The sequence below is a fragment of the Trichomycterus rosablanca genome, chromosome 17 (assembly GCF_030014385.1).
Source record: "Trichomycterus rosablanca isolate fTriRos1 chromosome 17, fTriRos1.hap1, whole genome shotgun sequence".
NCBI lineage: Eukaryota > Metazoa > Chordata > Actinopteri > Siluriformes > Trichomycteridae > Trichomycterus > Trichomycterus rosablanca.
Window position 1 is genome coordinate 12,798,748 of NC_086004.1, and position 13,063 is coordinate 12,811,810.

The 13,063-nt window shown below is 40.3% G+C and overlaps 1 protein-coding gene across 1 annotated transcript in view; it reads left to right on the forward strand.

Annotated features, from left to right (window-relative positions):
- The window catches only part of kif14 (kinesin family member 14), a 44,582-nt gene that overhangs the window by 24,173 nt on the left and 7,346 nt on the right, over window positions 1-13,063 (forward strand). The window contains exons 18-25 of the mRNA XM_063012816.1: window positions 626-758; window positions 2,496-2,589; window positions 2,678-2,819; window positions 3,648-3,754; window positions 4,955-5,055; window positions 10,024-10,260; window positions 10,431-10,618; window positions 12,288-12,440. Of these exons, the coding sequence (XP_062868886.1) occupies window positions 626-758; window positions 2,496-2,589; window positions 2,678-2,819; window positions 3,648-3,754; window positions 4,955-5,055; window positions 10,024-10,260; window positions 10,431-10,618; window positions 12,288-12,440 (1,155 nt within the window). The remainder of the gene's footprint in view (window positions 1-625; window positions 759-2,495; window positions 2,590-2,677; window positions 2,820-3,647; window positions 3,755-4,954; window positions 5,056-10,023; window positions 10,261-10,430; window positions 10,619-12,287; window positions 12,441-13,063) is intronic.

Below are 13,063 nucleotides of genomic sequence, written 5' to 3' on the forward strand. Positions count from 1 at the left end.
TTATGTTGCCAGCCATTTAGACATTAATGGCTGTGTGTTGAGTTATTTTCAGAAGACAGTAAATCTACACTGCTATACAAGTTGTACACTGACTACTCTAAGTTATATCCAAGTTTTATTTCTATAGTGTTGTCCCATGAAAAGATATAATGAAATATTTGCAGAAATGTGAGGGGTGTACTCACTTTTGTGATACACTGTACATGCAACAACTTAATTGTACATTTGTTGAAATTTTAAAATGTTCATACTATTTAAAACCAAACTTAACTAATATAGCATGGCACTGTGGTGCAGAAGGGCCTGGGTTCAATTCCCTGGCCAAGGAGACAGGGTCCTTTCTGTGTGGAGTTTGCACATTCTCCTTGTGTCTGTGTGGGTTTCCTCCGGGTGCTCCGTTTTCTTCCCACAAGTCCAAAGACATGCAGTCAGGCCAATTGGCGCTGCTAAAATTGCCCTAAGTGTGTTTGTGTGTGTGATGGACTGGCAACCTATCCGGGATGTTTCTTGCCCTTCGCCCAATGAATTAGACCCTGACCAGGATAAAGCAGCAGTAAAACAGCCAGTAAATGAATGAATAATCTATATAGCTTATATTTAAAATATCTTTGTTTCATGGTTCCAGGCTATGGCTGATAATGATATTCGACATGCAAAAATTCTGGAAGCTCTGGAAGCAGAAAAGAGAAAAATTGCAGAAGATCTAGCTGAGATTCAGAGGAGACGTGCTCTAAAGATGAACCACACTCCCAAAACTGGTAGGTTTATGTTTCTGTGGTTTTATTTGCTGTATGTTTTTGTGATTATACAACCAATCAGAATGCTTGTGGTCAAAGAACTATCAATTACTAACAATAATCTAGTGCAGATAAAATGCCTTTATTTGCCATATATACATTTATTAGGGATGTAACGATACACTTTACCCACGATGCAATACGATTCACGATACTGGGTTCATGACACGATTTTCCCTGATTTTTTTTAAACTAAATGAAATTGAAGACAAATTATGACAGTTTCCTTTTCCTCCTAGAGAATTCCCCTATTTGGCAACTTTGTGAAGTGCCGTCAACCAGGCGAGGTGAATAGCGCCAGTGCCCTCTGCTGATTAAAGTGAATATTGATTCATCTTAAATGAATTATCGATTCGAATCGTGGCACATGTGCACCGATTTTTAACTGTCTTGTGGTGCATCGTTACATCCCTAACATTTACTGTGTACAAAACAATTAAATTCTTATTTTGCATATAACAGCTTGTTTGGAAACTGGGGTCAGAGTGAAGGGGTCATTGTACAGCACCCCTGGAGCTGACAGGGTTAGGGGCTTTGCTCAAGGGCCCAACAGTGCCTGCATAGCACAGCTGGGATTTTAACCCACAATCTTCTGATTGATAGCCCAAAGCTCTAACCATTAGACTACCACCGTCACTGAATCAATTAAGTCAGAATTAATCAGATAAGATTTAATTAAATAGCTGACAAGACTAGAACAGATTACTGCTAGTACGTGACAACTGGGTTCAGTTTTTTATTAGCCACACCCAGGCATAATTACTGCCAGATCTGTTAAATTTAAACATCACTTAAATATGCAAATGTTTGATTGCAGTTGTTACTGCCAAGTCTGACACAATCAGTTATTAGGTTTAGAAGAACAATTACTGTTTCACATGGGTAATATAGGTTTTGAATATATCAATTTCTTTAATAAATGAAATGATCATTTAAAAGCTGCATTTTGTGTTTATTTGTGTTGTCTTAATCTTACATTAAAATTAGTTGGAAAATCTGAAACATTTAAATGTACCCCTTCTCTATGTCTTCAATATTTGCTAATTTGTCAACACTTCCATAGTACTGTACAGGTATTATGCTTATATATGTAATTAGCATAATACATTTCTTAAAATAAATGTAGATTTTTAAAATGTGTCTAACAGCGGTACCTTGAAGCTCAACATCAATTGGTTCTGGGAGTGTCATTGAGTTTTTCCCCACAAGGATGTATGGTCCCATGGAACTGCATATATTTTAGACTAATGTAAAATAATAGGGTTGTTTTTAACACTTATACATAAAAATAACACAAATATAATATAAAAACACTAAAATACAATTGAAGAAACAGTTAAAAATCAATAAAAGAAAACAATAAAACGTACACTTTACCTTTACTTCTTTATTGTTTCCTTATGCTTCTTAATCTTGGAGATGCTTGATCGTGGAATACCGTATTCTGTTCAGTAAAGGCTTATTCACATGAAAAGCGGCACAGTAGCTTTTGTGCCGGCGGTGCTGTTATTTCTTATTTAGTGTGTCGGGGCACAAAGCTTAACGTGACTTATTGTACTAAAACGAGCGACCAATACCTGAACTGTCTGTGCCTAATTAACCTAATTAAATAAACTGCCAATAACATTTTGGACAAAGGCTATGATGCTCTTATCATTTGATTAAACTTTTTTTATTTCTCGTATCCCATGCATGTAGTTCCTCCACAGTGGGATGCCATGAAACTGTCACTGATGATCGAGGAAGCTAATAAAATCAGTACCAGATTCAGAAAACACACCATCTTCAGCAGGTTTGCTTATTTCTCGTTATGAATTTTACATCTTTTGGATTCAACATCTTCAGTTTATTTAATTCGTTTGTTTGATTTTCCATGGCAGACATGACATGGCAGAAGTAGATAACTGTGGTGGAGATCCTGAGATACAGATCCAAGTGCAAAACACAAAACTGGCTATCTCTACCTTCTGGAGCCTGGAGAAGTTCCAGAGCAACCTGGCTGTCATGAGGGAGCTTGAACTGGTATGAAAAAGTGCACACTTGTGTTTACACATGGTAGACACGGTTTACCCATAACCACTGATCACAATACAGAATCGCACCCCGGACAGTATGGGAATCCATGGGGGGCATCAGCAGTCAGTGTGTAGGTGCCCGACGGGCCGATAGCACCACTGGGGATCAAAACTTGTTTGTGTGTCTGTTCTGCATCAAGTGTGTCAAACATGTAGGATTATATACACTTGTAATGGACATCATTTTGACAGGGATTAACAGAGTTTAACAGGGTGGGTATTTGTACCATTGTAAGGAAAAGCAAAAGTAGTTGTGTTTTCCTATAGCATTAACAGAAAAAGAATTTTACTCACAATGACAAACTAATGATGTGAATTTATCCCTTTTGATCACCTGATAAGATACAACTGGGATCAACACTGGGATTGTTACAACATATGCAGATGTAAACAAATCATGGTCGTTTTCATTATCCTGCTATCCACTTTATTATCGCTTGTACAACCCAATGTTTATGGGTACAGCAGCATAATATTAATACAGAATTTTACATGGACAGAATAGAACATTTGTTCCACTAATAGGGCGGTTTCCTCCAACAGTCCAAAGACATGCAATCAGGTAAATTGGAGATACAAAATTGTCCATTACTGTGTTTCACATTGAACTTGTGAACTACTGAACCTTGTGTAATGAGTAATTACCTCTCCTGTGATGAATGTAACCACTGTGTGTAAAACATGACGTTAAAATCCAAATAAATAGATATTCCACTGAGAAATAAGTAAGCATTACTGGTTCCTTAGTTTCTAAACCAGGTTTTTCGTTTCGTAGGGAACTCGCACTTCTAAGGATGACGACGATGTGTTTTACAACCCCAACGATCAGTGGGAGCCAGACATACACTCAGCCTCCTCAACATCATCTTTTTCTCGCAGAAGGTACCTTTATACCCACACTAACCTTAACCATAAAGTTAAGCACAGTCACACTGACTTTAACCCTGCTTTTTAGGAGCTGGTGTTTTTCATTTATTTACATTGCATTTTTCACATGCAAATTGCACTGCCATTGTAACCAAAGTTTTAGAAAATCCCCTCTCTCTGCAGAGAAAGTAAAGCTTTAGTTTCTTTAGCACACACTTATAGCTTACTTTTCAGTAAGTCTCAGTAAGTTTGTTTTCTTTTGGCAAATGTGCTGCTTTTAATAGCAAAGAAACATACCACAAATGCTGGAGAATTGGTAATTGGATCCTGCTTTTATACCCGGTAATTGCAAGCAAAGATCTGTACTGACCTGCCACTTTTAAAGAGAATTGTCAATCAGTTCAAAAGAACATTTCTTAACTGAAGATTGCAAATAATTTTGATCTTTTACCATCTACCGTACATAATATTGTAAAAAGATTCATGGGGTCTGTCTAAAAACCTAGTGAGCTCTCTACATAGCCGCATTTTACATCATCCTATGCGTGCTCTCGAGAAAAAGGCTGTCTAAATTCTTAGATACTTTAAAATGCTGCCTACTAAGGTACCTTATTTCAACTCAGTAATCTGACTGAATGACAAGGGAGCATCTGGTGCTTCCTTAACAGTGAAGGCAATCCCAGCATTCACTGCGGCACAACTTTTCTCACAAAAAATTACAAATATGGCGGACGAATGCGCCGCAGCCCATTGGTTTGAATTGCCTGAGGCTAACCATGTTAGCTTATTAAGAGAAAATCCCTACTGAGGGATCGCATTTCAAGCACTCGAGCTCTCGGGTAGCTTAAATTAATAGTGCGCTAGCCCACCACTGCTGGGGTCCTCGTCTGTGCTGCAATTATGACCTCTACCAGCAGTCAAGGTGCCCGCATGGGGGTGGCTGATCACAGATAGCTGTGCGTGACCCTCTGCATGTAACACTGAGCCCCGGCAGGTAAAAAGAAGCGATTGACGGTTGCACATGTGGCAATCTTGGCCCCTCCTTGAAGAGTGGTGGGAGTGGAGGCAGAGATGAGGTAGATAGACTGCAATTAGAAATGACTGAATTGGGTGGGGGAAAACAGAAGAAAAAAATAGAAAAGAAAACTCTAATTTAATAGTCTAATAGTACTCTAACTCTAATAGTAAATTCATTTTTTACTGAATTCTTTTCAGGAGCAGGAGTGTGTTAAAGAGCAGGCGCATTTCAGGGCGGCTGTATGAAATCAGAGTGCACCCCATTCAGAGTTTAAACTGCACCTCTTCACAGCCTACTGGTAAGTTATTTTTACTATATATATATATATATATATATATATATATATATATATATATATATATATATATATATACTGTATATATATATATATATATATATATATATATATATATATATATATATATATATATACAGTATATATATATATATATACAGTGTATCACAGAAGTGAGTACACCCCTCACATTTCTGCAGATATTTAAGTATATCTTTTCATGGGACAACACTGACAAAATGACACTTTGACACAATGAAAAGTAGTCTGTGTGCAGCTTATATAACAGTGTAAATTTATTCTTCCCTCAAAATAACTCAATATACAGCCATTAATGTCTAAACCACTGGTAACAAAAGTGAGTACACCCCTTATTGAAAGTTCCTGAAGTGTCAATATTTTGTGTGGCCACCATTATTTCCCAGAACTGCCTTAACTCTCCTGGGCATGGAGTTTACCAGAGCTTCACAGGTTGCCACTGGAATGCTTTTCCACTCCTCCATGACGACATCACGGAGCTGGCGGATATTCGAGACTTTGTGCTCCTCCACCTTCCGCTTGAGGATGCCCCAAAGATGTTCTATTGGGTTTAGGTCTGGAGACATGCTTGGCCAGTCCATCACCTTTACCCTCAGCCTCTTCAATAAAGCAGTGGTCGTCTTAGAGGTGTGTTTGGGGTCATTATCATGCTGGAACACTGCCCTGCGACCCAGTTTCCGGAGGGAGGGGATCATGCTCTGCTTCAGTATTTCACAGTACATATTGGAGTTCATGTGTCCCTCAATGAAATGTAACTCCCCAACACCTGCTGCACTCATGCAGCCCCAGACCATGGCATTCCCACCACCATGCTTGACTGTAGGCATGACACACTTATCTTTGTACTCCTCACCTGATTGCCGCCACACATGCTTGAGACCATCTGAACCAAACAAATTAATCTTGGTCTCATCAGACCATAGGACATGGTTCCAGTAATCCATGTCCTTTGTTGACATGTCTTCAGCAAACTGTTTGCGGGCTTTCTTGTGTAGAGACTTCAGAAGAGGCTTCCTTCTGGGGTGACAGCCATGCAGACCAATTTGATGTAGTGTGCGGCGTATGGTCTGAGCACTGACAGGCTGACCCCCCACCTTTTCAATCTCTGCAGCAATGCTGACAGCACTCCTGCGCCTATCTTTCAAAGACAGCAGTTGGATGTGACGCTGAGCATGTGCACTCAGCTTCTTTGGACAACCAACGCAAGGTCTGTTCTGAGTGGATCCTGCTCTTTTAAAACGCTGGATGATCTTGGCCACTGTGCTGCAGCTCAGTTTCAGGGTGTTGGCAATCTTCTTGTAGTCTTGGCCATCTTCATGTAGCGCAACAATTCGTCTTTTAAGATCCTCAGAGAGTTATTTGCAATGAGGTGCCATGTTGGAACTTTCAGTGACCAGTATGAGAGAGTGTGAGAGCTGTACTACTAAATTGAACACACCTGCTCCCTATGCACACCTGAGACCTAGTAACACTAACAAATCACATGACATTTTGGAGGGAAAATGACAAGCAGTGCTCAATTTGGACATTTAGGGGTGTAATCTCTTAGGGGTGTACTCACTTTTGTTGCCGGTGGTTTAGACATTAATGGCTGTATATTGAGTTATTTTGAGGGAAGAATAAATTTACACTGTTATATAAGCTGCACACAGACTACTTTTCATTGTGTCAAAGTGTCATTTTGTCAGTGTTGTCCCATGAAAAGATATACTTAAATATCTGCAGAAATGTGAGGGGTGTACTCACTTTTGTGATACACTGTATATATATTATATCTCGCTGCTGTCCGATGAAAAACACGTATCTAATTTTTAGCGGTTTTCACTTTTTTTTTTTTTACATGTGTTCATTGTGGGTATAAATCTCTGTCTGTCCATACAGTGGGGCCAAAAAGTATTTAGTCAGCCACTGATTGTGCAGGTTCTCCTACTTAGAAAGATGAGAGAGGTCTGTAATTTTCATCATAGGTACACTTCAACTATGAGAGACAAAATGGGGAAAAAAATCCAGGAAATCACATTGTAGGATTTTTAAAGAATTTATTTGTAAATTATGGTGGAAAATAAGTATTTGGTCAATAACAGACAAGCAAGATTTCTGGCTCTCACAGACCTGTAACTTCTTCTTTAAGAAGCTCTTCTGTCCTCCACTCATTACCTGTATTAATGGCACCGGTTTGACATCGTTATCTGTATAAAAGACACCTGTCCACAGCCTCAAACAGTCAGACTCCAAACTCAACCATGGCCAAGACCAAAGAGCTGTCGAAGGACACCAGGAAGAAAATTGTAGACCTGCACCAGGCTGGGAAGAGTGAATCTACAATAGGCAAGCAGGTCGGTGTGAATAAATCAACTGTGGGAGCAATTGTAAGAAAATGGAAGACATACAAGACCATTGATAATCTCCCTCGATCCCGTGGGGTCAAAATGATCGTGAGAACGGTGAGCAAAATATCCCAGAACTACACGGAGAGGGACCTGATGAATGACCTGCAGAGAGCTGGGGCCAAAGTAACAAGGCTACCATCAGTAACACACTACGCCGAGAGGGACTCAAATCCTGCAGTGCCAGGCGTGTCTTCCTGCTTAAGCCAGTACATGTCCAGGCCCGTCTGAAGTTTGCCAGAGAGCATATGGATGATCCAGAAGAGGATTGGGAGAATATCATGTGGTCAGATGAAACCAAAATTGAACTTTTTGGTAAAAACTCAACTCATCGTGTTTGGAGGAAGAATAATGCTGAGTAAACACCATACCTACTGTGATGTTTCCACCCCCATGCTTTGGGGCTGTTTTTCTGCGAAGGGGACAGGACGACTGATCCGTGTTAAGGGAAGAATGAATGGGGCCATGTATCGTGAGATTTTAAGCCAAAACCTCCTTCCATCAGTGAGAGCATTGAAGATGGAACGTGGCTGGGTCTTCCAGCATGACAATGATCCCAAACACACTGCTCGGGCAACGAAGGAGTGGCTCCGTAAAAAGCATTTCAAGGTCCTGGAGTGGCCTAGCCAGTCTCCAGACCTCAACCCCATAGAAAATTTGTGGAGTCCGTGTTGCCCAGCGACAGCCCCAAAACATCACTGCTCTAGAGGAGATCTGCATGGAGGAATGGGCCAAAATACCAGCTACAGTGTGTGCAAACCTGGTGAAGACTTACAGGAAACGTTTGACCTCTGTCATTGCCAACAAAGGTTATGTTACAAAGTATTGAGTTGAACTTTTGTTATTGACCAAATACTTATTTTCAACCATAATTTACAAATAAATTCTTTAAAAATCCTACAATGTGATTTCCTGGATTTTTTTTTCTAATTTTGTCTCTCATAGTTGAAGTGTACCTATGATGAAAATTACAGACCTCTCTCATCTTTCTAAGTAGGAGAACCTGCACAATCAGTGGCCGACTAAATACTTTTTGGCCCCACTGTAGCAGCGAATATCAAAATGACCAATGAAATTATTCAAATCTCTTTAACAAGTATCTCCATTGGCTGCTAGACCTGTCCATCAAAACCCCATACCTCCTCTTCCTTCCCTTCTGGTACTGATTGAGAAATGCATTTGTTTGATCTATACAGTTTATTCAGGTTATTCAATTGCATGATTGTAAACATGATTTATATTTGTACATGTAAGTCCATTTTACATATAAAAACCAACAGACTGACGACCTGATAAAGATATATTTTTATTTCTGTGCTGAATTGTATCTAAATGTTGCCATCTGTGGCTTGTTTGCACCGTTACTGTCAGGGGGAAAAGTTTTTTTTTCTTTTTCCTGAAAAGTGGGGTTTTGGAGATACATGTTTTTTATATATATATAAATGTAAATATAATATTTAAATATGTTATATTCAAATTCCAGCTCTGCCATGCATCCACTGTTGGGTTTTCACTAATGATTTTAGCCCGTCCCCCCCCCCCCCCCCCCCCCCCCCCCAATATGTTTCATTCTGTCATTGTAATATCTAAAAGAAAATTTTTTTCCCATTCACTATTTATGGGGGGGCCTGGAGAGATCGCTAAGCATTTAGAAACAATACAAGATGCTCTTTGGAACATTTTTAATTCATGCTGGGGTAAAATGGATCATTAGGTTTTGCCCAAACTTCTGGAGTCCATGTCAGCTCAAGTGCCTGCTGTTAGTATAGCAAAAGGGAACAATGACATACCATATGCCAGAAAATTCTAAAGTTAATGTAAACTTTTACTCGAATCGTTAGCTCATTATATGATTTGTAAGGAAAACATAGGTGTTACATTTGTGGTAAATGCTTAGTAGATAATTACACTAGTGGTCTCAAACCACTACTCACCACCCCCGGAGAGACCGCCAAGCATTTAGTAACATCACAAGATGCTCTTTGGAATATTGTTAAATCATGCCGGGCAACATGGATTGGTGGAGTCCATGCCAGCTCAAGTGCCTGCTGTCATTATAGCAGAAAGGAAGTATTCTAAATTCTAATATTCATGTAAATTTGATTGGTTGTGACTGAGAGAGAGCTTATAGTCCGTATTAAGTGCCATCTGATTTCCACCTTTTTGGACCCTCAAAGAGGCTTTAAGGGGAAGAAGATTTTCATGTGATGATGATGTAAAAGCAGCGGTGCCTCAGTGGCTAAAAAATTTTTTGCTGATGGTATTAAAGTTGGTATGACGCTAGAAAAAAGAATTTCAAAAAACAAATTACATCACTTTTCTACACAGAGTTTTAAAAGGGCAGAAACTTTTTGAATGTAAATATTGTGTTACATTTGAGGTAAATCCTAGGTAAAATATTTTTCACTAATGGTATTTAGGCTCCTATTTCCTCACCCCACTATATGTTCCATTAATTTATTTAAATGTTGAGTTTTTTTTTTACTTAAGCTCCACTTACCGCTGCTACACTGATTAAATTGGAATATATTTTCCCTCTTTCCAGGCCTATTAAGCATGAGCAAACCCCCTTCACTGAACTCCACCAACTCAGACTCTCCCTTGCCTGGCATCTGCAATAATTTAATAGCTGCCACGGTTTCCCGGTTACGTGCCAGTTCATCAGCAGAGGAGAATGAGAGCCTGGCAGATAAACTCGTCCTGGATCTTCTGTCCATTTATAACGCGACAAACTCTATTGCAGGAGCGTATGAGCAGCTGGATGACAACAGCCAGGACAACTGTGAGCATTTTCACGTTAAAACAACCGCATTCATACAGTCATAAATCACAACTATCATTTATCAGTGTCGGTACTCAGAAAGCTTCGGAACTTCAGTGATATGTTTTATTATACTGTCATTCCAGCACTATGCAGAAGTATAATCAGTGTGTGTGTGTGTGTGTGAGAAGTGTTTGCATGCAGCCATGAAGCACAGGTTACGCTTGTGAAAGCCACCTCAGCTATCGAGAGAGCCGTGTTCATCACCCTGCACTGGGCTGCCAATATCAACTCCAACACTCACTCAGTCACCCAGACAGTGGAAGAGCTGAAGACTGAAGTAAAGAACATGGGAGGCTTTTTTCAGCTACTTATTCAGGTAAATAGGACCAATAAAGCCAAAAACAGGACTAATAAAAACAAGTGCCAACACTGATTCTTTTTGATGCTTTTTAACTGCAAAAATAAATTAGCCAACAGATCGGGTTTGATTTTAGCCTCAAAATTCTATGAAATGATACTGATAGTGACTCCAGATTAGTAGCACTCATGAGACTCTGATATGAAGCTGTCATTGATATATAAAATACAATGTGCCAGGTCAATACTGCCAATAACAACACACTAAACATGAAGTTAGTTTGCTACAAATGGTGGGTGGCTCAGTGGGTAGCACTGTCGCCTCACAGCAAGAAGGTCCTGGATTCGATTCCTAGGTGGAGCAGTCTCAAAGTGTGTAACAACATGATGTTAAAGTCCTAATAAATAAATATAGTTTGCTACTGATGGTAATAAAACTTCCTATAAGCAATGAAATATTAAGTAGAAAAAGCTGCACTATCAGGGTTTCTGAGGAGTATTGAATTTGTATTAAAAAGAGACAAAAAATGTATATCAAACCTTTTAACAAGAAAAAGAACTGACAAATGCAACAAATTAAATCTAATACGTAGTTTGAAAAAAAAATAATAATAATAAGAAAGAAAAAACAATGAACAGCTTGATTGGTGAAGTGTACTAATTAGGCAATTCAGTACATTAGTGTGATGTTTGAAACACAGCCGTCTTTCAAACAGCCATTTACATTTAATTACAAAAAAACATTTTGTATTTAATAGTTTGATTGAATTGAATTGCCACACCCGATGTAGCCCCAGACCTGCAAGAATTAAATTGAATTTTGCGCCCAGGTGGCACAACAGCACTGAGTTTCTGAACTCCTCTGTTTGAAACTCGGTGTTGCCACCGGTCGGCTGGGCGCCATCTGGCGGGCATAATTGGCAGTGCCTGCAGCAGATACTAATTGGCCACCATATCTGCAGGGTGGGGGCCGGACTGTGTCTGGGTGGGCAGGTCTTCATACGCTGTGTAAGGACCCTGGTTGGCGGAAGAGGCCAACAGAGGAACTGGCAATTCAGTGAAGAAGAAACCGTGATAAATACCCCTTCTACCTGGGGTAAATTAATGCTCAACAAGGCTCAATGCAATTGCAGCAGGGATTAGGCATCTCTGCTTAACTTTTGTCGTTCTACCTTACGGACACACAGCCAAGCCATTGTCCATGTAAGCACTAGGCTGGTCTGATCTCAGCAGTGTTGGGCTTGTGCATTAGACTGCTTTGCTACCTGACCCCTCAAGCCTTATAATCATTTTTTTATAATCTGAACAGTGTTAGAATTCCAAAGCCTTTTCAAAAGTCCCCTTTTTTCTTTTCCAATTTGGATATATCTAATTTCTTACTGCTATTTTGATAGCTGTATGCTTGTATATAGGCTTGACGCCTGAGGCTGATCACAGAATGCTAGCGCACACATCAAATCTGACATGTTTGTTCTTACAGGACAGATTTCTACACAGAGAATTTAATATACAGACAGACAGTAGGTGCTGGTGTACAAGGGGCAATAAGGAGACCACCAATCCGGTCTTCCCTTTCTCCGACAAAGCCAATTGTGCCTATAGTGCATACATACATCAATACCCTCATTTAAATCCAAACTTTTCAGTTTCATTAGCATTCAAGTGTTGATTTTGTTTTGTTTCATCAGGGTTGTGAGTCCGAAATCTCCTCTATGGTGACTGAGGCCCAGAGGAAGGTGGGTCGGAGTACAGATGCAGCTCTGAGTGCTATTGGTCTGCTGGCAGCGATGAACGGAACATATCTTCATCTGACTGAACTGGGATCGAACACCGTTGGCAAAGTAAGATTCTGTTTAAAACAGCGTTGAGAATCTGACCTCGGCGCCCAGGTGGCACAGCGGGATATTCCGCTAGCACACCAGCGCCGAGATTCTGAACTTCTCGGCGTTGCCACCGGTTGGCTGGGCGCCATCTAGCGGACAAAGTTGGCAGTGCCTGCAGCAGACACGGTTCTGCTAGGGCGGGATGACCGGACTATGTGGATGGGGTCTTTACACAGCGTTTAAAGACCCCATCCACATAGTCCGGTCATCCCGCCCGGACTGATCGGCAGATAGAGAGCCGCCTGTGAAGAGTGCATAGGTGAAAAAGGGTTCTGCAAAGCGCTGCATGCGGGTCGGAGGAGGCGTGAGCAGCAATATACCCACCTCGACTGCAATCAGGGATCCCCCAGCAGTGGAAGACAAATTGACTACGCTAAATCGGGAGAAAATGCATGAATAAAAAATGAAAATGACCTCATGTAACTGATTGTATCATAATAGAATTCTCTTTAATTCCAAGTGGAATTGCATGCGGCCAAAATCCTGTGTTGTCGGATTGAAATGTACTGACGGCATCATGGCTGCCTGCTTGTATCTCGACTCCGGCTGTCCTATGCAAAACGAGGGTGTCCACATTAGAA